This window comes from Labrus bergylta, chromosome 3 (assembly GCF_963930695.1).
Source record: "Labrus bergylta chromosome 3, fLabBer1.1, whole genome shotgun sequence".
Taxonomy (NCBI): Eukaryota; Metazoa; Chordata; class Actinopteri; order Labriformes; family Labridae; genus Labrus; species Labrus bergylta.
The window spans coordinates 12,986,843-13,011,903 of record NC_089197.1 but is presented as its reverse complement, the minus strand read 5'-3'; the positions used below and the strand labels follow the sequence as shown (position 1 = coordinate 13,011,903).

The 25,061-nt window shown below is 40.3% G+C and overlaps 1 protein-coding gene across 18 annotated transcripts in view; it reads left to right on the top strand.

Annotated features, from left to right (window-relative positions):
• neo1a (neogenin 1a) overlaps nucleotides 1–25,061 on the top strand; it is a 164,200-nt gene that overhangs the window by 67,151 nt on the left and 71,988 nt on the right. For all 18 annotated transcript variants that reach the window (XM_020637677.3, XM_065952726.1, XM_065952724.1 and 15 more), the window contains exons 3-4: nucleotides 22,786–23,061; nucleotides 24,221–24,371. In XM_020637677.3, coding sequence (XP_020493333.2) covers nucleotides 22,786–23,061; nucleotides 24,221–24,371 — 427 coding nt within the window. The remainder of the gene's footprint in view (nucleotides 1–22,785; nucleotides 23,062–24,220; nucleotides 24,372–25,061) is intronic.

Genomic DNA, 25,061 nt, shown 5'->3' with positions numbered 1-25,061 from the left:
CCCATGCGTTTAATTGTCTTTTTGTATTTGTAGAATTGCTCTACTGTATGTGACACATTATCTTCCAATATGAGCTCTACTCGGATTGTTAATAAAAAAAAAAACTCACCACCAGTGGAAGGCTTTGTACACAAGTTGCAAAGCTTCAAGTCTCAGGTAAAATAACAACAGTTGATCAATTGGTCTACATCTACAGTATTTATTCAGCAACTATTATAGACTATATGCTGATTGGTTTAGGTATTTTCTTAGGCAACATTCTCCAATTCCAGGTTCTCAGATGGTGACGTTTTCTGGTTTCTTAACTCCTCTATAACACTCAAACAATATCTTTGAGTCATGGACTAAACAAGAACGATTCAAGATTGTAATCGTTGACCTACCAAACACAGAGTGACTTTTTCACGGTTTTCTTTGGTTTAATTGATTGGTTGTTGGTCCATTTGTACCAACAACCAATCAAAACCAAGATTATTGACCATGAAATAATCGCTATTCACATCCTTTAGTCCGAGATTTATATAGCCCCCATAAAACTGAAAATCTGCAGGGGATATTGAATTTTTAACAGGGCAACATCATGTGTTTGACCTTTGTAATCAACCAATATGTAGACAAGATATTCTAATTGTAATCATTACTCAAAAGTTATTACTAAATCATTATTTGTTAGCCTACATGTTTACATCCCCTTTAAAATTAGCTTTTTTTTTTATACTGGAGATTATCCACAATGGACAGTGTGGTGTAACCTTATAGGATTTTAACCATGAAACCCCAAAGTTAAGCAGAATTACACATGTCCAAAACCCATGTTGTGAGGATGTAGACCCAGGTCACAATACCTGCATTGACCCATTCAGACAAACTACGAACACAGATTTTACCCAGATAAGGCGATGCTGTAAAGGGAGTAAAAGAGAGCCATGTTGTCAGGTTTATGCACGCATTGGCTTTACAAGTTTCACTGATGGCTTCGTTTTTAATGCTCTTGCTAAGTGGATACAGATTGGAAATAACCTTATTCCCCATTAAATGAATTCTTAAACACTATGCTGCACACGCAGGCTGTATCTTCAGTCTATTTCTGGCACTGTGCCTGCGCAAAGTTAAGTGCCAGTACTCAGAGTGCTTAAAAAAACTCCAAATACCTGGAGACATTTCTTCCATACAATGAAGCCGCATTGGGAATTTCAAATTAAAGTGTACTATCCAATTGAAGTCAGACCATATTCAGTTTGTGTCTGCTCTGTGCTCTGGCTGCTGCAATTACCATGTTCTAATGAGAGTGATAATTGACTGCTGGAGTCACCAGATGAAGATTAACTCTTTGTGCATAATGACTTCCCCAGCTCACCCTTCTCATCTCTGTTTCAAGCCCACAGGTCCCCATCCCAATCCTCAGCTACTCCTCGACCTGAACTTCTTTGCACAACTGTACAGAGAGCGTCTCACAACATGTGTGAGGCGTCTGCACATCGGTGACGATTCTTCACTGCTCAAGGCAAACACAACCTCAGAGATTTCCCTTAAACGCTCTCATTTTCTCTCCAGACCCGAAGGATAGAATCAATGCGTCAGTGAGAATGTGGCTGCTAGCATGACATGTTAATCGGCTTGAGTGTTTTGTCTTTTATAGATGCCTTTCCACCATCTGCTCTGAAATATCTACTTGTACGTGAGGAGAATAGATTTTGGATCTTATTCAGTTTAGGATTGCCTCTCAACAGCTTCAGTTGTATGTGGGCTTTATTTCCTATTTATGTCAAGTCCTCCTGAGAATGCACTTGACACATTTCCCAAGATTTCACTGAATTGATGCAGTAAATTAAGTGGTTCTTTAAATGTTTTGTTTATGATGTTAAATAGTGCAAAAAAAGATACAAATTACTCCAATTAGTGGGCAATCAACAAATCAAGACTTCTTTAGATTTGTCAAAATAAGGAACTGTGCACACATACAACATCTGCAGCTTCAAACCTCTAAAAATCCAGACATAAGTCAGCAGTTCATGGCTTCAAAGCACAACCCTATTTCTCCCAAAGACCTCCCTATCTGCAGGGCCTGGATTCTTGTTTCTTCACAGTCCTGAGAACAATTTCATGGTGATGATGTCTGTGTTCTTGTTTTTTGTGGTTAGAGCAAATTAAATCTACTTCAGATGATTCGAGGCAAAGTCGTTTCCAATGTTGTGTGCTCATCTTACTAAACAATCCCTTCTATTTTGACTTCATTCTGCACATTAGATTTATTGCATTTTAGGACAGGGGGATTTTTTTTTTCAGGAGCTGGAACACTTTCACACTTCACTTTGGTGTTTTCACTAAACCAAAAGACAAAATGCTTGGTCAACTTTTTTTTTGTATTTTTTATGATCAACATTTTTTATTTGTACATAGGATGGTAAATAGGACAGTCATACCATGAAATCAAATGTAGGCCTTCACTCCATCTTTGTGGTGTCCAACTTGGTTTGAGTGCACCGTTTGGAAAAACAAAGTTCGGTGCTCTAAAGTACGTATGCAGCAGACGCCCATCCGCATATACACACAAACACACACGCACCTCTATACACAAAAGAGTTGGAAATAAGGAAATAGTCGATTCTACTATACATTCGATGAGGGGGGGGGAGTAGAATGTGTAGTCTCTTGTTGTTGGGTTAAATAGTCTCCATACATCTGCCAGGCCCAGGTCCTTACAGATATTATTTTCTTTACGTGGGCCTGAAGATGTGCTTCTATCTAATAGGTTATCTTGGACCTGATTAAAGTCGCCTCTGAGCAAAATAGGATAATTGTTATTTTCTCCAATTTCCCTCAATCTATGTTCCAGCTCAATAAAAAACGCTGGATCATCTATGTTGGGAGCATAAACGTTGGCCAAGGGAACAACAAAACAACATAAAATACCCCAACCCTGGGTGCACTAAGGTGTCCTCCATAACACTCCAAAAAAGGTCTGCGGCCAGCACCACCACATCAAACTATAGCCTGTAGGTTGCAGACAGAAATAACCGTATCTGCAACGTAAGCATTAAAGTCGTGGTATTTAACGGTTTTAAACAGAGTTCTAAATTAACAAGACAGTATAAATCAGGATTACTGCATAATACAACAGTCCATGTTGACTTGACCCGGGACGTGTTTAAAGCATCAGCGTCTGTTAGTCCAATGATAAACTAAAGGGGAGACGCTTCATCCCTTGGCCCATTACAGTAGTCAACCGGGCATTATCGGAGAAGATAAAAAAACAAAACAAGCAGACCAGACAGCTTCCCTTCAATGGCAGACATGGCTTTGATAGATTTACTGATGACTGCCAAAGTTCCTTTCTGATCAGTTTGAATCAGTTTAAGCAGTGCATGGATACTTGAAACTTCGTTGGCCAGGTCTGTCGGAGTTTCTTTTTTCGCCACCATGTTGATTAGTATGGCTATCAGGTGCATCTGCTGCTTCTGTTGTAGATCTTGTGGTCACTTTAGAGTGTTTTGCATTATCCTTGGTCGATTTATCAGGCATTTTTAGATAGCAAAGGCAGCAGTACAGCCACATCCCAAAAAAAAAAAAGCAGAGTGTCTGTTAAATTATTGCGATTATGTTGATAGTTTGTCTCTTCTCACGCCGCCATCTCAACCGGAAGCGTCACGTGACACCTCATGTCAGTGTAGTATAATCCCTTTTATCTGTTTTAATGAAACAGAAAAGTGTTCTGCATGGCTGTCGTTTTGTTTTGACTTCAGGATAATATGAAGAGGAAATGTGGACTATGCGTAGCTCTCGTGCTGTTTTGAAAAACTGCACCCTATATAATCTAAGGCATAGTAGACGATAACAAGTCGAGAATAAATATAATTCTGAGTCCTGTGTCAACGTCAGACAACTTATGGAGATAAATCCTTTGGTTCCTAGCAGGAGTGAAACATTCCTGGGAAGTAATCCACAGGAAAAGGTTCAACTTTAGTGCACGTCAGTTACGACAAAGACGCTCTTTAATTTCAGGAGCTAAGGCGTATAACCGAGTCCTACCCTGAGGATACGAGGTGTATGTTCTCCTCATGTGGAGCTCTTAGGATGAATGTGCATGGCAGAGTTCATACTTAAGTCAAAAATATATCTGCTTTGTGCAGGGAGGTTTACCACCTGGGGAGTATCTTTATGAATGCAGTAAAACATTTTTGCCATGGTCCAGGTTTGGGAATTAACTTTTTAAAATGTACCAGCCACACACTCAGACATGGTCGTATTCATTCATATTTTTCCAGCATTTGGCTGGTGACTGGTGCGAATTCCCTACCCTGCTGTGTGCAATCCATCACTCTCGCAGTTCTACAATCTGCATAAAAAAAAGAGGCTAAACTGCACTTAAGAGTATTTTTGTTTGTCCTCCCCTCCTTCATTGACATTCACCATCCATGTCTCCTTCATTCTCAGTGCCACAAATGGAGATACCTTCACAGTTACAGACGAGTTTGCTCATCCACATCCCTCTTTCATCCCCCACTGCCCGACCGAGTGAGCGCGCACAAGGCGGTTTTAGGTTTTTTATATTAAAACGACCCCATATTTCAAAGTAAAATTTGGCTTCATAGAGCTTTTGAACCCTGAAAGAGTCACAGTTTTTTGATGGCGCCGTGGGCCTCTGGGAAATCTTTTCAAATGCACCTCTGTACTCATCAGGCACACGGGCCGGCATAAAAACTCAAACCAAAAGTTTTATTTTTTCGGATTGATACAGTGCTGCTGGCCTTGTGTTTATCTTTTTTTTTACATTTCATTCAAGGCCACTTGCCTTGAAGCTTGCTGTTTCAAAATATTTGACTGAGCGGAACTTAGTCAAATAAAAAATCAATATGGATCCTACACATGAGTCCGTATGGTTTCAAGAGCTCCTGTTTGTATTGCCACTAGACCGTGACAAGTGTATCTGTATTTGATTGGATATCCTTTGGAGGATGGTCTTTTTTGTGAGTAAAATGTGTGAATCCAGGGTGACAGAAAAGGGATGTGATCTTACTACTTTAGATGTAAATAAAATATGTCAGAAATGCATATTTTACTCTACTTGGCTTGTGCTGAGGATGCAGAAATATGGTGCGATTGTGAGTGTTTCATTGCATATTCTGCGCCGAAAGAGCAACGCCTCGCCTTGGGCACAGATGGAGCGTACTGAAGAAAGCAACCAAAGTGCGAAGTGCTCAGTTGGTGAGCATCTTGGTTTCTTATGGTTCGGAGACCAACGTTATTTATGGATTGGCCTTTTTCTTTTCACCATTTGAGCAGGTGTCCTAAAGCAGTGATGTTATTATGATGGGGGAGGGGAGGTGGGGCTTTGACTGAAAGTCGGCACGATCAAGGTGTGAGAGGTGACACCTTGAAAAGGATTTCTCCCTGCTTGCTTCGGCTCACTTCATATCACACGCTCTGTCTTCTAGCTGACAGGATTACAATTCTCAATATGTTTTTTTTTTTCATACTGGTGCAAAAATAGGAAGAAGAACCAGTTCCCCATCCCCAGTTTCTCATTTCCCTTGACTATGGGAGCTTCATTGAATGTCTTCCTGTGACAAACAGAGTGGTTTTATCCTGGGAACGTCCACATTTTTCTTGACAACCCTTAATAGAAAGTTAATTTACATTTATTTTGTTGCTTTTAGCCAAAGACAGCCTGCATTCTTCACTCTGTGTCACTGAGAGCAGACATGAAAAACGTAAAGAGAGGTTTTTGGGTGCAGGACGAATGCTTGCCAAGTATTCCCATGTGTATACATGGCGACAGGGATGATAATAAAAGCTGGGAATTAATAGGGCTCTGTGAATGTCCTTCATCTGGAATAAAGGCTGTTTAGGGAACTGTTGATGCATGTTCAGGCCTGCATGAACACAGTCTCTGTCTAAATGTGCTACGGCATGACATGTGTGATGCAGACAGCACTTGTGAAAAGTGTATCAGCAACCAAAGGCAGATGGAAAATAAAAAGGTCGTCTCAATGAACAATGTAGCTGTGCAGGGGAGGTAATGAATCTATGCAAGTGTTTGAGTGTGTGTGTTTGTGTGTATGTGTGCATCCTCTTCTGACTGAACTGTCTTGAACTCTGTGTTCAGTCAGAGCCTTTTGGGAGGGTGCTCAGACTTCTCATCTGCACACCATGCAGCGCGGTCACACTTTTTGATTGGTGGGTGAAAGCTGTGGGGGTATCAAATTTAGGGCTGTGTGTGCGCGCGTGCAGGGAAGCGTTTGACTCAATGAGTTGAGTCTGATGAGGCTTGATTGATGATTAAAAAAAATTAAAGCTTGCAGTGCTCGAGTGGAGGCCCCCTGCTGTTAGTGTTGATGTGTGGTATTATGGAATTGCCTTTTGTACAACTGACTGCATCTGGTTGTATCACAGAGTTGATTGAGGCTATGATGTCCCTGAAGGGCAATTTTCCCTGACAAAGAGCCGCCAAAAAAGAAAGAAACATGAAAAAAACAAAACAGCAACCCATACAATCACAGTACACAAGTTGATGCCAAAATCATTGAGAGTCCAAGTGTATGTCCTGAGCTTCATGTGGGCTCAGGGTTCGGACATGTGCGCTAAAATTAAATCTCTGCATTTTTAAACCACACCCAACATACGATCGTAATCATTTTAATGGTTTTAAATCTCTCTGTTTTTAGCATGTGTTTTTTGGGGCTGCAGCAGTCTTATGAAACTTGCATTTCTTCCCACTTTCCAATATGGCTGTAAAACAAATTAGTTGTGCCGCTGCTTTTAGTTGCCACTGACATTTGACAAACTTTACGGGAAGCAGAACAGTTCCAGGGGACTAAGAAGCCTTTTTCTGCAACATAACTTCACTTTTAGTAGCAAGAGTGCAAAGCCACCATGTTCATTTGTATTTTTGCCCCTATCTCAAGCGATTAATCCATTCTTTGAACAACAGAAGATCAGTGAAAAAGTGACAGCACTGTACTGTTATTTCTTAGTCAATGTGAAAAAATGTAAATAGCAGAATTTGCAACAACCAAATAGATACTGCATACAACACATGTCGATAGATCGGAAAGATTTGATTGTGAAACTCCTCGTCATTCAAAATAAAACACTCAATATTGTACGAGACAAATAAAATCAGACAAAGGCAGCATGCCTGACAACACCCTGAGAGATGAGAGTGCACTTGTCTTCAAACACTCTCATCCTCCACAGGGTCTCCTCAGGATCACACTGTGATGCTGTGTGTGTGTGTGTGTATTCTTCAATGCTATGGTAACTTCTGCTCCAAGATCAGCGATTAGTATCTCCCCTATTGTTTGTTTTTTTACACATACCGGTACATATAACACAAACACACATGCAGGCAGCCAAGCGAACCAGCTCTACCACAGTATCTACACAGCGTCTTGTATTCTACACACCTCCAACACTTAAGCTTTTATCCTCCCTCTACCTCTACGTTAAGCTTCCTTGCACGCCGGTGCCGCATTATAACACCCAGGTCTCAATTCCTGTTACATTTACAGCCAGAGAACATAAAGCAGGTTAGGATGTAGCTATGGCATCAAAGCATTTGCCTTTGATGTTGGGAATATATGTATTAAATCTTTTTTGAGGAGAGGGGATTGTGCAACCTTGTTCTTAGAGGACAGAAATATGCCTGCAAATTTGTACCAGTGAAATATGGATTACACAAACAAAAGCATGTGAGTGTGGGCTTAAATGGTGCATTTCCGTGTTGGACAACAGGACATGCAGGCCCACAAATGCTCACATATATACAATTAAGACCCATTTGAGGTTGATTTTGTTTAGAGGCATTCTGCAAAGCATCTGCTCGATGTGGAGGCAACGCACTGCAGATGGACGAGAGTAATTGCTAATGCCACACTGTCAGAGTGTCCAGGTGTTCCAGAGATGTGTTGCATCCTTTTCCATTAGAGCCGAATGACGGATTAGATTCCCTTCATTGTTGCTTTGTCTCATTCACTGTTCCTGATATGATCATTTCAATACCTCAGCCCTTGCTTTTGCAGAAAAGCCACTGCTGCATATTTGCCCTCAGTAAATATAGCCACCCCTCATATCACATTTGCAGATTAACTACCCAGATTAACTACCCAGAAAAAAAATCAGCGTGCTAATTAGTTGTGTGTAAAGAGTCACAACTGAGGGTATAAATGCAGTAGACTGTTTGATCCTTGTTCATATAGAACTCCTCCCCTCCTGAAGCCTGTTCAACATGTACGGTGTGTTTTCACCAGATTTGACGTCTTTGTTTGCTGTCGCTTGTTTAATCTGAATTATAAATGGCATCTGCATCAGAGCAAACATGGCAAATGAACTTTGAAACTGTGCTGTGTCTTATGTCTACACGGAGAGATGGATCCTCTCATCATGTCAGCTTCCTCACTGAAATATGAGCAGCTCTGCTCGGCCTGTGTTTGAGGCTCACTGAAGCATCTAAGAAGAGATGTTTACATGAAGCCAGAGAAAAAAAAAAGAAATCCAAAGGTTCTGTTCTTTTTGTGGCTCCTGGCAGACACAAGATGTCAACCAGTTTCACTGGTAATACAATTTAAAGGGTTCAAACTTGGATTTATGATCATCTGAAACTGTCCAAATATAAATCTAAAATCACTCTGCTGTCCAAGCCCATTTCCCGTTTCTTCAAAAGACTTGAACATGTCTCCAGTTTGCTGATTTTTAACCTTTATTTCTCTGTTGCTGTGTGTCTTTGTGTGTATTTGTGATCTCTTGTGTGATTAGTTGTCGGTGCGGATATGTTCTGCTCTTCTCTTTCTTGCATTTTCATTTGCATGCTGTTGTTTGCTTGGTAACTGGTGCATCTGATGATGGAGAGATGCTTTCATGATTTGATTTCTATATCTCTCTCAGGGTTGTGGAAAGTGGTTGTAAATGATGGTATCCCTATGTTATTACCTCCAATGAAAGCTTACCCAAACTGAATTTACTCTATTGCGTTGCTAATGCAGTTAATTATTTGAAGGCAAAAAAAAAAAATGTAACATTTGATTCATGTTGTGTTTCTTTGTTGGTTGGTGGAATGGAGGACTGCTAAATAATACTAATTTGCCACACCATCACACCTCTCTACAAGGTAAACAATGATGAATGATCCAGGCTGCGTTGAGTGGCACCATCGCCCTACTCTACATCTGTGTCTTCAGAAACATCTGCTGCTCCCAAAGCTGTCAGTCCCACACTTATACACATGTATACAAACGCACACGGATACAGGAGGATGAACTCATCTGTCTTACAGATGATTGTCAGCAGCCATTCTGCCTGCATCATAACCTTCACTTTGAAAGACAATTCTCTTTAAGCTCAGGAGGCAAGCTGATGCTTTGTGCAGCATGCTTGACTGCCTGGGCTGCCTCATTGTGTCTGCGGTGCATCTCATTATCAGCAATTCCACACAACCAATGCTGATATTCTTTGCAAAAGCGTCTGCAGATAATTCAGTGATTTGCTTCTACATACTGTTACGATACGTGCAAAAGTGTATGCAAACAATCCACTTTAAACACTTCTAATCTCACTCATGCAGGAAAGGTTTTTTTTTTTGTTCTACTGCAGCTTCATTGGGGTCTAATTTGAAGCTCACACCCACACACAGTTTTAAAGATAAGTACTAAATTATACTGGAGGAGAAGTCTGCTCACCGCTTGAATGAATGTTGAACACATTTGCATTTAGCTCCCATAGATCATTGCAAAAAAAAGAAGAAGAGAGATATGTGGAAAACAGTGTCATGGTGATTAACGACGGGTCATGTTTTAATAGTTTGTTTGTTGTTTGCTGAGGTCCTAGTTTGATTTTAAACCAACAACACCGTTCAAAGCCCCTCTTTGTCTCTGGTCTGCCCTTTCTGCCCTTTACTCCATCATTTCTGCAGAGAAGACTCTCCATTTTCATCTGGCTCTCTCCTCCATTCATCTCATTCCCCAGCTAGCTGCTGCTCTTGCAGGGGCCGGAGCATCAACAGAGCAGCAGAGCAGCCGATAGCATCTACAGATGTGCCGCCAACATCCCCAGATAAGAACCAGTAGCAGCTTGCCCTTCTCTAGCGAACAATAGAGCTCCCACTGAAATGTGTGGAGGGAAGACGGAGAGGAAAGGGGAGGGGAGATAGGGACGGGTGGAGACAGAGTGAATGCGACTGGCAGAGTAATGCATTGAAAGAGAACGAGAGCACAGTGGCAGGAAAAAGGCTTAAAAATTGGAAGGAGAGGTGCTGTAGGGAAGGAGGGGGTGGGGCTAATGAACAGGAGGGGGGTGAGTATGGAGAGGTTATCCTTGCTTATCTGTGTGTCCATCAACAAGAGGACAGGGGTGTGTTTGGCTCCTTCATCTGGATGGCCTGTTGAGCCAGAGGAGGGTGGATGGGGCTCTTCATTCCAGTGCGGGGGTGGGGGGGGGGGGTAGGTGGGTGCAGCTCGGAGCCTTAAGGAAACAAGCACTTGATGAAAGATGTGAGGACGGACGGGACAGTGATAGCCACTCTCTGTGGCACCTGTGTTTGGATTTGATTGACATCTCCTTCATGCATTCCTCTGACATTGGAGGCAGCTCTGTGCAGCTTCTCTCTGCATCCTCCCTCACTGCCCCCCCCCCACCCCCCCCCTTACACTGATAAGGGAGCAAGAGAGTGGGGAGGGGGTCAAGACAGAAAGAGCAAAGGGATGCACGGTCATAGTGCCAACACATTTATCTGCGCTCGGGTAATGGGAGCAGCAGCCGCCACTGTCTCCAGTGGCAACGACCTCTGCAGAAGGTTAGCCTCAAATGGGCTAAGAATGAGCTAAATTCCTGGTGATAAAATAAGACACCTTAACATGATTAAGGGCCCTAATGCAATCAGGTTTGTTTCAGCTACAACTCAATTACCTGTAATGAAAAAGGGCTCTTTTCCCAATAGATACTGTGGGGCGTTTGCTTGGCTGGAGGTCTGACTGTGAACAGGTGAAACACACAGGAGAAGGAGCACAGATATGTGATCCTCGGGAAGGACAGATTAAATGCTTACATGCTGACTCAAAGTAAGGATCACAAGAACTTTGAAGTCAAGCACAGACACACAGTCACACCAATCTGTTCTCTCACCACGATTAAAAGATCGGCATCCTAAAAAACAACATTTCACTGCAGCTGAGTTCACCACAACAAAAGTAGGTAAATGATTTAGTTCATGACGAAAATGAACTTCAGCTAATTTGACAACAGATTCATTGTTTAAGCAATTTGTGCAGCTACAAGTACATTAATTATTTCCGCAGATATGACGATTTTCTGCTTTTCTTTTTCTGACATGTAAAATGAATGTCTTTGGTTCTGTTTCAATTTTAGAGACACCACCTTGAGCTCTAAGAAGCATTTCTTTCAGTAGATCAGACAAAGTGATGAAATGCTTGTGAGGAGAAAGACACAAGCATGGCTTGAACTAAATTATTTATTAGTTCAAGCCATTTATCAGAATTAATTCACAAAAAAAAGCTTGGCTTTTGTCTATATGGCTCTGTACAGTGTCCAGTGAGCGCTGTGTGGGCGCGGTCACTGGACGGATGACTCGTAGTGAGTATTGACAGTTTTCATCCTTGTGGAGTAGAGACTATTAAACCGGAGCTTTTCCATTTTGTATTTCATGTTTAATTTCTTTGCTTTTTGTTACATGCTGAATGTACCTAATTGTTGTAGTTTAATTACAGCTTTTTGAGTAGATGATTGGCTCTATGCTTTATATACACTGATGATAATTAATCTTCTGTTTGGCCTTTTTTTTTATTGTCTACCCTATTAAAGCAGCAGGACTACTATATTAATGTACTGTATTATACTGCCTTCTAATACTTTACACAGAGATTCTATGGTTCAGGACTTCCAACTGAGGGTTCAATACCCTGTTTCTATAAATTATTTAAAGGGATGTTTGGACTAGTGTAACTTTGAAACTCAAAAATATGAATTTAAAAAACTTGGTTTCTTACTTACAAGTCTCTTCTCAAAAAACTTGACTTAGACTTGCCCTCTTCAGACTGTTTTTTTTTTGTTCTTTCTATATTGCCAGTTTAATGAGCTAGTTGGATTTTGTCACAAAAAAATGCTATATTACATTTAACATCCTTTTTCATTTATTTGTTAAAACAATCAATACAAGCACATTGATGGAATTGTAACAAACATTTTTGAAGAGGAAATCCTGATATTTGTGCTTGATATTCCCATGGCAACTGACCTGGGCCTGTCATATGTCCATCTCAATCCATCACCACCATGACCTTCCTTTGGGTTTCTCCTCTGTCCTTTCACACAGCAGGCAAATCAGGAGCTGTCAGAGTGCCAACGGTGCTTCATCCTGATGCTTCATTTCACATGTAGACTCCACTGGTCATGTTTGATTTCAGTTCATACAGGATGTTTTTGTGTGAAACTAACATTTACAAGTATGAGAGAAATCAAGCAGCTCGTCAGACTGACGACATCCACAACAGACAGACCGGTTACTGACATTTGTTTGAGCAGCTCTTTCACAGTGATTGCCCTTTAAAGTTCATTTATACTGCCTATCTTCTTGACTGTGCTGTAAAAACCAAGCGAGAAATCTCTTCTGTGAAGAATGAGAAATGTAATTTGGCGGAGGTGTCTTTTTCTCTGTTGTACTCTGAAGAACAGCTGCGCCTCGGGGCCCATCCGCTGATAGTCATAAATGTTTAGGAGGGTGTTCTGTGGCAACATCTGGTCTTACACCCAGAGTGTTTAGGCAGTTAGAAATAACCCTCCCCTGGCTCAGAGCTATCAGAGAAGTTAGCTTAACATACTTAAAGCTTTATGCAGGTTGAGGATCAATGTCTTCAATACACTAGCACTACTTTTATACAACTTTTTAGTCATCAAATATTTTATTTTTTAACTATAGAGGTTAGATTAAATGTGAAAGCAAATCATTGACATCTACATACACACAGCTTCTTTCCTCTTCATTCTTAAACTTTCCCTTTCCTCCATGTGTGACAGGTCCACAAAAGTAAAACTGTTTATTATGTCAATAATGAACCTATGGATCTACAGATATATTAAAGCACACACATATAAAACAAAAGCAAGCAAGCCAAGCATTTTTTTTAAAATGCATTTAAAACAGATCAAATCCAATATCACAGAAAAACTGTATACAGTCAATGATGTTATGATATTTCATACTAGGGCTGGAACAAAATATTGATATGACAATATATCTTTGTCCTGGATCGCTGGTGCCAAATGTTGACATTATGATTAAAAAAAAAAAAAAACTGTCAATTTGACTCACCGCGTAACTACCTAGTTTAACCTCATGTTGGCACTTCTGACAGGAGTGAGGTTAATGTGAACAGGAGTTAATTGGCCAAAGATGAAGTTGACAGCTCTTAAAATGGGCATTTTGTATTTTGAGTAAACAAGTATTTGTGTTGTGTCATTATTTGATCAACTGTCATACTTATCATATTTGTGATAACACAGGGGTTCCCAAACTTTCCAGTTCTCGACCCCAAAAGTAATGGTGCCAGATGATGGGGACCCCCACAGTCTCTTGAAGTGGTTATGGCATATAACGTAGGGCACCGCCACACACACACACACACACACACACACTAATAGGCCTTTTCAAACACTGGTAACACACACACACAGAACTACACAAAACAATACAACAGACTAGAAAACATAGAATGATGTTAATTTATTGTAAGAAAGGCTAGAAAAAGCACAACACACGCTTTTTCCATGTATAGACTTTAGTACTGAGAGGACATGCAAAACTTAACAAATAGACACAAAGGTGTGTTCATCTTGACATGTAAAGAGCAGCAGACACCCCCTCTCTAGATGGCTTGCGACCCCCACCCCACACTTTGGGAATGTCTGTCCTATTGTTTCCAATTGTATCAAATTTTATTGTGAATTACCCTGCAATTTCCACCCCTACCACAAACATTGTTTAGTTTAGTTTTATTTCATTTAGAGCCTTGGACCGAGTGCGTATTGAGTTATTCTTCTCACTGTTGGTTCAAACTATAGAAAGGTTAATAAGATGATCCAATAGTTAAAGAATCCAATGTGATATTTAAAGCTTATGTAGGGGCTTCCACTTCAATACATCCACCTCCAGATGTCAACAATGAAATCAAATGTTTTTTGCTGACTGCTTCCTGCCATCACTGTCTTTTGGTTGTCCTATTAGAAATGTAACAACCGACTGAGATGTCAGTCTGGGCACTAGTTGTATTTTAAGGGTTTTTGTCCTGTTCTTTCTTCAGACACTGAGTGGTTATAAGGTCAGGATATGCTCTTTCTGTCATTTTCTGCAACCAAGAGATATTTTTACAGCCCAGTAGATAAAAGAAGAAGCCCTGTCTGAGGTCGCATCCTCCTGAACGCCATCCATCCATCTCTGTCTGGTGTGCGCTCACAACACAGGCATATCTGTGTCAGGAAGTGTGTATGGTTTTGTGATTGCCATTGTTCTCACACATCATAGAGTTCAGAAGTAGTGATTCATATTGAAGCTGCAGTCTTCTCCCTTGTAAACGTATTGTTTATTACATGTTTCAGTCTGCTTAATGCTTATTTTAGTCAGCAGCTCTATTTGAAGGATGCTTGTAAATTGGTGTCATTGTTATCTGATTTATGTTTCTGTGTCATGACTTATTTAAGGAGGGATTTTTTTTTGGGGGGGGGGGATTTAACATTGTCTATGTTGTAGCAGTCACTCCCTGTCACTTGTCCATGTTGCTCAAAAAGACAGATATGTTGATGTGATGACACATGCAGCCGGTGCGTTTCATCATTTCCATCGTGTGTCGGGCTTGTCAGGCTTCATACATGATGAAGTGCCTCCATGACTTCTTTATTAGATTCCACCACACAGTCATTAATTAATCCTGTTTGCTTTCTCGTCAATCATGGGAGACCTCCCACCTGTCACCCCCCCCCCCCCCGACATCCAGAAGGTTTCTGTTGCCCTTTCATGAGTGAGTGTGTGAGTGAACAACTAAAGCGAACGTGTTTTTCCAAACCTGACAAGACTTCAGACTTTCCCTCCCTTCTCTTAAACTTTCTTTAGTTTAAAAGCAGACTCAGTTTGCCTTCATCCAAGTTGATTGAACAGATTTAAGTAGCTGGCTTATGTGTATTTTTAGATGAACACCCACATTCTTGTCTCATAAACTGGTGGCTTTAAATCTGTTATATCATCCCCGTATCAAGCCATACAAGCTTTGTAATTAAACATTGAGGTTGCCTTTCTACAATACTTAAGTCTGCCCCACATTTTGACCACATCCCATATTCATATAAACCAAAAGAAACGAGAGCAACAAACTCCCTCTTGGCATAAGATATGAAGAATTTATTCTATGGTTTTCATGTAACATGCACAGCCACTGAAGAACATCACTAAAGCTGGAGCCCTCAAAGCTAAACTGCACAATGATCTAGGCTGCATTAGTGAGATGGAATCATCCTGTGTACCATAAACCCTGGAGTGCCTTTTATTAAGAGTGATAATGAAGGGTGAACACTGTTGTGTTTGGAGGGAATGTGTTTGAGTGGCTTTTGCAATATAATGAAATTAAAGTTGTAAAACAGATGAACCAAAGGGGATATATAAGCAGCTGTCTCTCAAAATATGGATTTTACTTCCCGTCAGCTTTCACTAGGTTGCCCGCTAAACCCTCCCTTTTTTTTTTTTACACACACAGCATGCCTTAATGTAACAGTAATCACACATAACCATTTTTTATTTTTTATTTTTTTACCAATGAGCAATTACATTTCTTTCATATTTCCTGCACCAAACCCTGTGAGCGTTTGTGCCCAAAGTGATTTCTCAGAAACCCAAAAGTAATCAAATCACTGGCTGTTTAATCCAAACATGAAAGTAAAACATGAACCCTGAAATTGGTTTGCATATCGCTCAAATAGGCTGAGCAATTCTTGAATAAGTAAATGTGTCTTTTATTCACACTTTAATCCATCATTAGAAAAAATCTGAATAAAAACATTGCATGAAATCTTTTTGACTTGTGCAAAATGTTCAAAATTCTGAACAAGGTGCACAAAGATTTTCTTTACTTTGAAATCACAGTGAGAAACAATTTCATATTGTACAGCTGTACAAGCTTACACAATAAGTCGGGTCCCATAATGAATCTGCTGTATCTTTAATAACATTTATGACAGTGTGTAAGGCAGAAGTTTTTATGTAAACATTTTATTTTTATGATTTGTCTGAACTGCATAGCTATGCAAGACGTGACGCTGAATGGCATGATTTGCTGTTATGGAGGAAGGCCTTAGAAATATTCTGCCCTAAAGCTCTGAAACCTTCAATTAGAGAATTACTTATCACTTACGCTGCAGCTGGCCTTAAAGAGGCACTGAACTGAACGAAGTAAAGTACACATTGTACAGATAGACTTCAAGGAAAGAAACTGCATGTAGACCTAAGCCTTAGCCTTGCCTTTGTTTTAGATTTAATTGTTTCTTTTTTGGGTTCCTGCCACTCCCTCTTTCACCCTCACTCTCAGATTTGTATTGCCATTGGTTGGATGTCTTCACACTCTGTCTAATTTACTTTTATCCATTGTTGGATCTATCACATGTTTTGCTGAAATTGGATGTTTTGTAGCTTTGCAAACTTGGTTCTGCTGTGTCTGGTCATTTTGTGAAATGAATCAATGCTTCATCTAAATGAGTTTGGATGTATATTGGGAAAGGTGGGGCTATTGATGGTGTCATTATGGTTCTTCTTTAAAGGAAATCCTCTCTCCCTTTGGATGGTCATACACCAGAAAAATATCAATTTGTAACACTCACTGTATTATCGTGAGATGAAGGGCTTTAAATCAGTTGTTTAGTGTAACCACTACTTTCAACCTGACTAGAGTACTTCAATTTCAGGTATCGATTTCCTGCAATTCCCGGCATTACTTTAACCAAACCACAGAGAATGGGTGTGAACTTGTTGAATCCAAAGAGGGGGAATAAGAGAGAAGGAGTGGAAATAAACACTTGATAACAATTATATTCCCTGTTGTGGCTGTGTTACACTCTGGTCTACTGATTCTGCTGTCAGAGAATGATCTCTCCTCCCTTTGTGATGCATTTGTTCCCTCTTATTGTTCAGGATTTCCTAATGTCGACTGTAGACTGCAGGGAACCTGGTGTTTGACTCAGAGGCTGACACCAAAACCAAACATTAACTGCTGATCTCCTTATCGTCTGCCATCCAGCTTCATTGCAGAAGTGCTGGAAGGATCTTGAGATTAAATCACATAAAAATAATTTTGTGTCGGTTGTGAGCGATAGTTATTGGCAGTAAGTACGCCATTAAACGATAAACCTGACCCAGCAATTGAAAATGAAACTCCATTAACTCGGCTTTGCAGTTCTTTATATTTTTAAAGTTTCATTTAAGGCTCTGCGATATGACAAAAAGTGTATTCAGGATAAAGAAATTCAGTCGATATCAATACTTAACATAATAAATATCAAACCTTTTTTTTTTTTTCAAATTTAAAGGCATATTTTTGCTCCTGAGTGAAAGTCGAAGAAGCCAGATGGTTTATTGTTGTTTAACCTTCTTTATTGTCAGAACATGACAAACTATACTTGATCAGAGGAACATTTCACCCTCATAAGCACCGTTCATGGTGCTGGAAAACGCTGATATGACAGTTTGCTGCAGGGCAGTAACACCTACTGGCTCGGTGCTTGCTGAGGGTCCACACTAACAACTGTTTGGTCAAGTTTTTGCTTTCGGTGTCACAACGGGTGATATTATTTCAAATGGTTGAAAAGGTTTCTGGTGTTGCCAATTTTAGCCTCACATGTCTTCTGGTGTAACTATTTAAACCGATCAAACATGTTTTATGTTTAAACTGAGATAACTTATATCACAAAATTAATGAAATTGCAAAAAATATTATTAGTCCTAGTTTCATTCAAATGTAAGTGTATGTATATATTTTTTTTTACATTGTAATTTTGCCGTTAACATTTCTTTCACACCTCCTTATTTGTTGTGCCAGCAGGGGGCAGACGCTACAATTATTGTCATCCAGCTCAAGTTTCTGATTCAGTCAATTTTAGTTTAAGGAAATCAATTGGCTAAGAGATAAGATATGTTGTAGTACGCATGATTTAATCAGTCTCCCATAATGCCTGTAGGCATCACTGGTCCAGCATCACTGGTCCCTTTGTTTCCGTCTCTCTTACTGAAACTTGATGATTGAGCATACAGTTTGGTGTTTTTTTTGCAGTTAGTGAAAGTGTTAACTGCAGAATTGATAGTTCAAATAAAACTGCTGTTGTGAGACACAGTTTTGAATTGGTTTTCCTGAAAGCGTTGACAATTTCGGTTTCTTTCTCTTTTTTTTTTATCAGATGCTGCTGTAAAAATGTGTTCATTTGTGAAATTACCATATAGAGTATCCCTTTTTTTTATCCTCTTTTTTTATGAATACAATGTTTTGTTTTAGAGATAAATAAGAACCCATTTGCACTGTAATGCTATCCATGGATATTATATTGTAATGCCTCTGAATCTATTCTAGTCAGAGTCAGTTGAAGTCACAATGAATATTTACATAAATTGCATTATTGAATTGAATATGCTGGAAAAATGTTTGTATGCAAAATGTACCCGTTTTATCGGCCCCCAATTAGTCAAATAGGTCATTTCTATGCTAATGGAAACCAAAACAATTGAAGCAGCAGCTCCCTCCCAAACAAAAGTGTGTAAGTGCCCCCATTCAGATGATGTTTTCAAGTCAAATCTGATCTGGTAGGTGAAATCAGTTAGTCTAAATAGCTTGAAGAATACAAAAACAGAAAATATGATTTACACATCGCAAATTTCCACAGTGGAAAAATGGTTTTACATTAGAAGTCCAAACACAGCACTTTGTCAGGCTGTATCCATATAAGGAGCTACAACCCCTCTGGGTAACCCCAAAAATGTAAGCCAGTCTCTCTTTTTCCTTAATTACTTATCCTGACTCTGCTTGAAAATATGTAACATAGAGCAGCTCTGTTGTACTTCTGAGCCAAGGTGAAAGGAAGCCTTTCTGCAGCCAGTTCTTAATTCAGCTGAATCTAGAGGGAGATCCTTAAAGCCTTCTGCATATTCCATTAATCTGCTCATTGTTATTCTATACCTGATTTTAATTAAGAATAGTAGGAACCCAACTGTGTGATTTCACTGTATGTCTGAGCGCGTGTGCATGCGCGTGACTGTGTTACGCTCGAGGCATAGCAGACAGTCGTTCCGCCTGTTTGTAGCTCTCTGCTGCACAATTCTTTCCTGCTAATCTCCATCCAGTGATGGACACATTCATTCATTAGCATTCACATGATTACAAGCTCTGCTGGTAAAGCCAAGCAGATGATGTAGGGTCTGGTGAATCCCACTGCACACTTCACAAAGGAGGCATTTGGTGCCACCACTTGGTTAACAGCTTTATTTTCCAGGAAAATGTTGTTTAAAGGCACAACACGTTCAGCCGAGTCACATTTAGCCCACATTTATGCTGTATGAAATGAATAAAGAGAGTGCTTTCCATTAGCATAAAACTCTCTTCATTTTTGTGTTTTGACCGATCAGACATTATTGCTCTGTTGGAATCATTTGGCCTCATCACACTCTGGTAATAAGTGTTGAGATTGGCAGTACAGCTCTTCACTTCAATTGATGGTGCTGAGCAAGGGGCTGGAAAATGAAGCTCCCATCCAGTCGATTTAAACGGAGAATTGTGATTAATTGGAATCGATGGTGTTAGCATCGACACTCACCACTTCCCATCTGCAACTCCCTGCCCTGACTCAACAATTAATGTGCTTATGCTCACTTTGACTACACGGCATAACTCACGTAAATGAACACACACGCATATTTGAGACTTCATAATGAGAAGCATCTATTTCATTAACGCTGGCTGTTACAAAAGGCCACATCTTAAGTCGCGCACACACACATTCACACACCCTTAAGACACAGCGAACTGATGAACTCAGCCTTCAGAGATGTGATGAGGCTGGAGGAACAAAGGCTAAGTCGATTAAGAGCTGGAAGCAGAGACACTGCAGACTGAGGCAGAAACTTCTGGCCGCAGTCTGAACTTGAGCTGCGAGTGGACAAAGTTTTCTCTCCTCTCTGTAAAGGTTCAGCCTCGGCGGGATCAGAATTTCTAGTCATTCCTGCAGCTGAATTTCGAGGCTCTCTTGTGTCATCTTGCGGGCCAAATGTCAAGTCTAAGGCCGTTACGTTAAGCCGGGGTTGTATCTTAAGCTATTTGGCCTCAGGGAACATTAACTCCGGGCATCATCTTTTGAAATGTCATCGCTCCTCGGGCCAAAGGATTTCCATTCGTGCGTATAGAGGTCTGTCTAAAGTGAAACATTTCAGATTCCGCTAGTGTTGCCTTTTGTTTGACTCCTTCATATGAATACAGTTGTGTAACAAGCAGAGAGCTTTGTTGTTTGATCTTTAAAAAACTGCAAGTGGTTTAGTGTGCTTTGAGGAAACATATTTGTGAAATATTTATTTTTCAGTTATATTTGCCAGGGATCAGACATATTCCACTTTGAAAAACAAAGAAGTTACCAAGAGTGTCAATTCTTTCCAAATGTCCTGCTGTACAAAGAAAAAGTAAAAGAGTCACTAAATTAAAAATACAAATCGAACAATCTATATGAATTAATTATTACATAATGTGCTTCTTTTGTTTTAGATGACAGCTAAAACCCATTACAAAACCTACGTTATCATATTTATCTCAGCTATCTTTGCACTCTTAAGCAAATGCACCATCGTCTCACTGTCTGAAAAATCTTGTGGTTATTGTTGATTTTAATTCATCCATATGCTTTTAATTGAGTTATTTTTTTTACATCAATTTGTATCCATACATCTTTACACATTATGTTTGAGCTCATTGTTGTTATAATTAGTATGAATGGCTTTTTCTGTGTTTGTACGGTGAGAGCCATGTGAAACCAAAGTCACACTCTTTACATTAACCAAAACATATCCTTTAAGGCTGATTCTAATTCTGCAATCACCAAAAAAGAGAAAGATAAAAAAAATAAAAAAAACATGAGCCTACAGTTTACAGTATCAAAGATCGTTACATTCAGATTGATAGGATTCATTATTACTTTCAACACCACCATCATATAGCTTCTCTTATACACAAATATCCCTTGAACTATTTCTATTTGTCCTGATAAATAAAATATTTATTGAAAGCCTGATGAATATCCTAGAATTCCCCCTGACGCTGGCTGGACTGATTACACATCCTGCAGTTCAGCTGCTTATCATAAAAACAGTATTCGACTTATCAACGGCCTTCACTAAGTCTAATCTAAATGATTCAGTAGAGAGTGTTTTTCCCTACTCTGGCATGCTTAAACAGAAGGTGATTGACAGCTTTGATACAAAAATATCAGAACTGGAATCAGCTAATCCCATATTAGTTGAACTATTGTGCCGAGATAAACACAGAGAAGCTGTGTGTGTTGGCCCAGGAGAGAGTCTGGAGCTGTTCTGGGGCCTTATCTTTAAGTGTGATTTACCCCGGAGCCTCTCTCTGCAGGACATTTAAAGAGCTGTCTGCAGGTGAGAGGGGGCCTGAGACACCAATAGTCACTCAGCGAGTTTCAGCAACACTTTCTTGAGAAAAAGCACAGTTAAAGCAGGAAAAGCTGCATTCATAAATAGATAAACAAGTCTGTTTTTTCATCCTTAGTCACACACATTTTTATCCAGTCATGTCTCTCTGACACACACATTTCCAAGGAGACAAACACAGTCAGCCCAAAAACTCAAGAGGCCCTCCATGGTAATAACACAGCATGATATTCTCTTTAATGTAGACCGAGTGGCCTCGTTACTTTTTTAAAAACAACCCTTCCCTCTTCGCTAATAAACCCAAGAATACTATTTGCAGTTTACACATTGTAAGTTCTTTTTAATTGAAGCTATTGTGTGCAGTTGTTTCAGATGCGGCCCGCAAGTGTTGGTTTCAGATCAATGGCTTCAAACGCAGGAAATAATTATTTTGCGTTGAGATGAAAGTGGGGGTACAGCAGCACAAACAGCCTGTGGATCCGGCCTTTTTTTAATTAGTGCTGTGTGTCTGCTGCTCTGCGTGGCAAATTAACATCCACCATTTGAGGATAAGTGATTGTGCTGTACAAGTCCATGTGTTTATGAGTTTTGAACTCCTGAGACTCTATCTTAAATGTATTGGAGGATGTCCTGTCCAATATGGGATTTTGTCTTTTTGCTCAGAAGATTATAAAACCTTAAAAACACGTTCTTTGCCTTCTGTGTATCCCGCTGTTTGTTTTTTTCCATGTGGTTTGATGAAAGTGTGATTTACTTCAAACTGTGTTGAAAAATGAAGAAATTTAGAATTTAATAGAACTAAAGATTAGGCTTACATTACAGTACTTTATTTAAAAGGACAAAACTTCACTAACAGTTTTCAGATTGTTATGCAGATTTTGCAAAATCCTGATTGATCCAAAACCACTTTACACAAGCCGGAAAAGCAGAAACCTCTCACCAAATATCCAAAATTGCTATTCCCCCCCCAGCCCCCCCAGGAAATCCTCCCATGTAAAATCCAAGACACCCAAAGAAATGTCCGACCACCTCTAATATCTGTAATTCTGTTCCTGCTCCCACTGAGCGCCGTTTAACATCCTTGTCTTATGTTCGTCTTTCAGGGATGCCCAGGTTTGCCAGCCAGCCCACGGCAGCCTCTGCTTATCTGGGGAGCAGCCAGGTGATGGCCTGTGAGGTCAACTCTGATCTGGTGCCTTTCACCCGGTGGGAAAAAGACCGCCTGCCCCTCGAGCTGAGCACCAGACTCCTCCAGCTGCCCAGTGGGGCCCTAGTGATCAACAACGCCTCAGAGTCCGATGCAGGCCTTTACCGCTGTCTCGTGGAAAATGTGGGGTCGTCAAAGGCGAGCGAAGAGGCCCAGCTCCAGATTCTACCAGGTAATCTGGCAGCTCAAGTGTGAATCACAAATGATACCTCGTGAAACTTCACATTTGTTTGACACTGTTCCTTCATTGTTATCTAATAGTCGAGCACTTTTCTGCTTGTCCTCATTTGTTCCCGTTAATCAAACATGTTCACATCCTTGATTACAGAACTATTATGTGGGAGCCTCTATTGTAGAACCTCTTGTGCAGTTAATTACAATTAAAATATAGCTCATTGCATCATTTGATTACAGGGCTACATGGTGTCCTCTCTGGGTTGCTCATGTCCTTAAGCATGTAGAAATCAGCCTAACTGTGATGGGAGACGGTTCAGTGCTTAAAAGAGTGGTAGACCTCCCACTGGGGTTATCAGTGATGCTCGCAGTAACTCAGTCGACGCTCAAAAGGGGGGGCTGAATTCCACTGTGGCAGTGTGTCGTCTCACCCCTCTGAAAGTTTTATTTACTGAGTTGTTAAGCACCAGGCTCCTGGCAGCACGGAGAAGATATTAGAGGTCATAAATCAGACTTCAACAAGACCCCAGTGGGGGTCTTTATCTCTGTATCTCCTCCAAGGATGTGTGGTGGAGGGGCTACAGGCTGAGAGTATGCAGAAGAAAAAACTCATAAAGCTGGGTAAGGAAATGGCAACCATTTTGTTTGGATGCTGCCAGATGTTGGAGAGCTAGATATACATTTATAGTTATTTGGTCTCTTTGAAGTAAAAACAAATCAGTTTGAGAATGAGCACGGGTATTTCCAGAGAGAGATGTTGGACGTCTGAAAGAGCTTGGTGTTAAGAATTTTATACATTTCTACTTTGTAATTATAATTATGAATTTAGTTTTATAGAATTACGATCTGAACTAAACTCAGAATGCTTTTAGCTACTTCATATATATATTTTAAGCGACACTCGGTTAGTCGCGGCTGGAATTATATTACACCACTTTGAACTTCCAAAGAGCTGCTACAGACCTCGACACAGACATTAATCATCTGAACATTCTTGGTTTGTATGTCAGGACCAACCGCTCATCAGACACGAGTTCTTTTGAAGTTTCTAAGACAGATGACATCCGTTTCTCAGCAGGTTCCTGCTCTGCCTTACTTTCTCACCCTGACATTAACCTCAGCCCTTAACCCTGACCTTTTTTCTCTCTCCTCTTAAGAAACTGGAGAAGAGAGGAAGCTGGAGTTCCTGGTGCAGCCTGCCTCTGTGACAAAGGTGCTGGGCGCCAGCGTGCTGCTGCCCTGCGTGGTCACCGGTTACCCTGCGCCGCAAGTCCGATGGATGTTTGGAGACAAGCTGGTAGAAGAAAGGTATGAGCATGAAATCTGGCAGAAATTTTTAATTTACCACGTTTAGATCCAATTCAGAGTGAAAGAGGCTCTAAAGGCAATTCAGAAGTGGTTGTTTAAGGTACTTTTTAAGAGTCAGTGTATTACTTGGTGTATATACAGGTAAGCAGGATCTCTGTTTGCATAAGCTGGCTAGAGTATGAACAAGGGAACCAATTTATGCATGTAGCTTTACAAGAGTTAGCAGAATAAGTTTGCTTTTACTCGTATGTGTATATAATACAAAAACAAGTGTATGCTATATTTCAAACATTTTAACTGCCTTACATTGTCGTCAGGCAGACCTTTTCTTTCGGCACTATGTATACCTCAGCTGTAAGACTTTTATATCCCTACATATGCCCTGCACCAAAAACTCTGAGGGCCAGCTGCTCAGGTCAACAGTTTATGGAACAAAAACAAGAAGACACAAATGAGTGACTAAGACAGACACAGTAAAGTTAGGTCAACGGTGGATGCAGGTAGAACGTTTTCAAAGTATGCATCTTCTTCGATACCCTTGAAAGATATGTTTGGATTCAGCGTTAATTGCCACAGTACTGTCTGATCTGAACAGCTAATGTGTTTGCAGCATGCATAGAAACATACCGGTAGATGTTTTACAGTTAAGAGAAATGTAGTGCCAAAGGAAAGGGCTTTCTGACGGCGAGG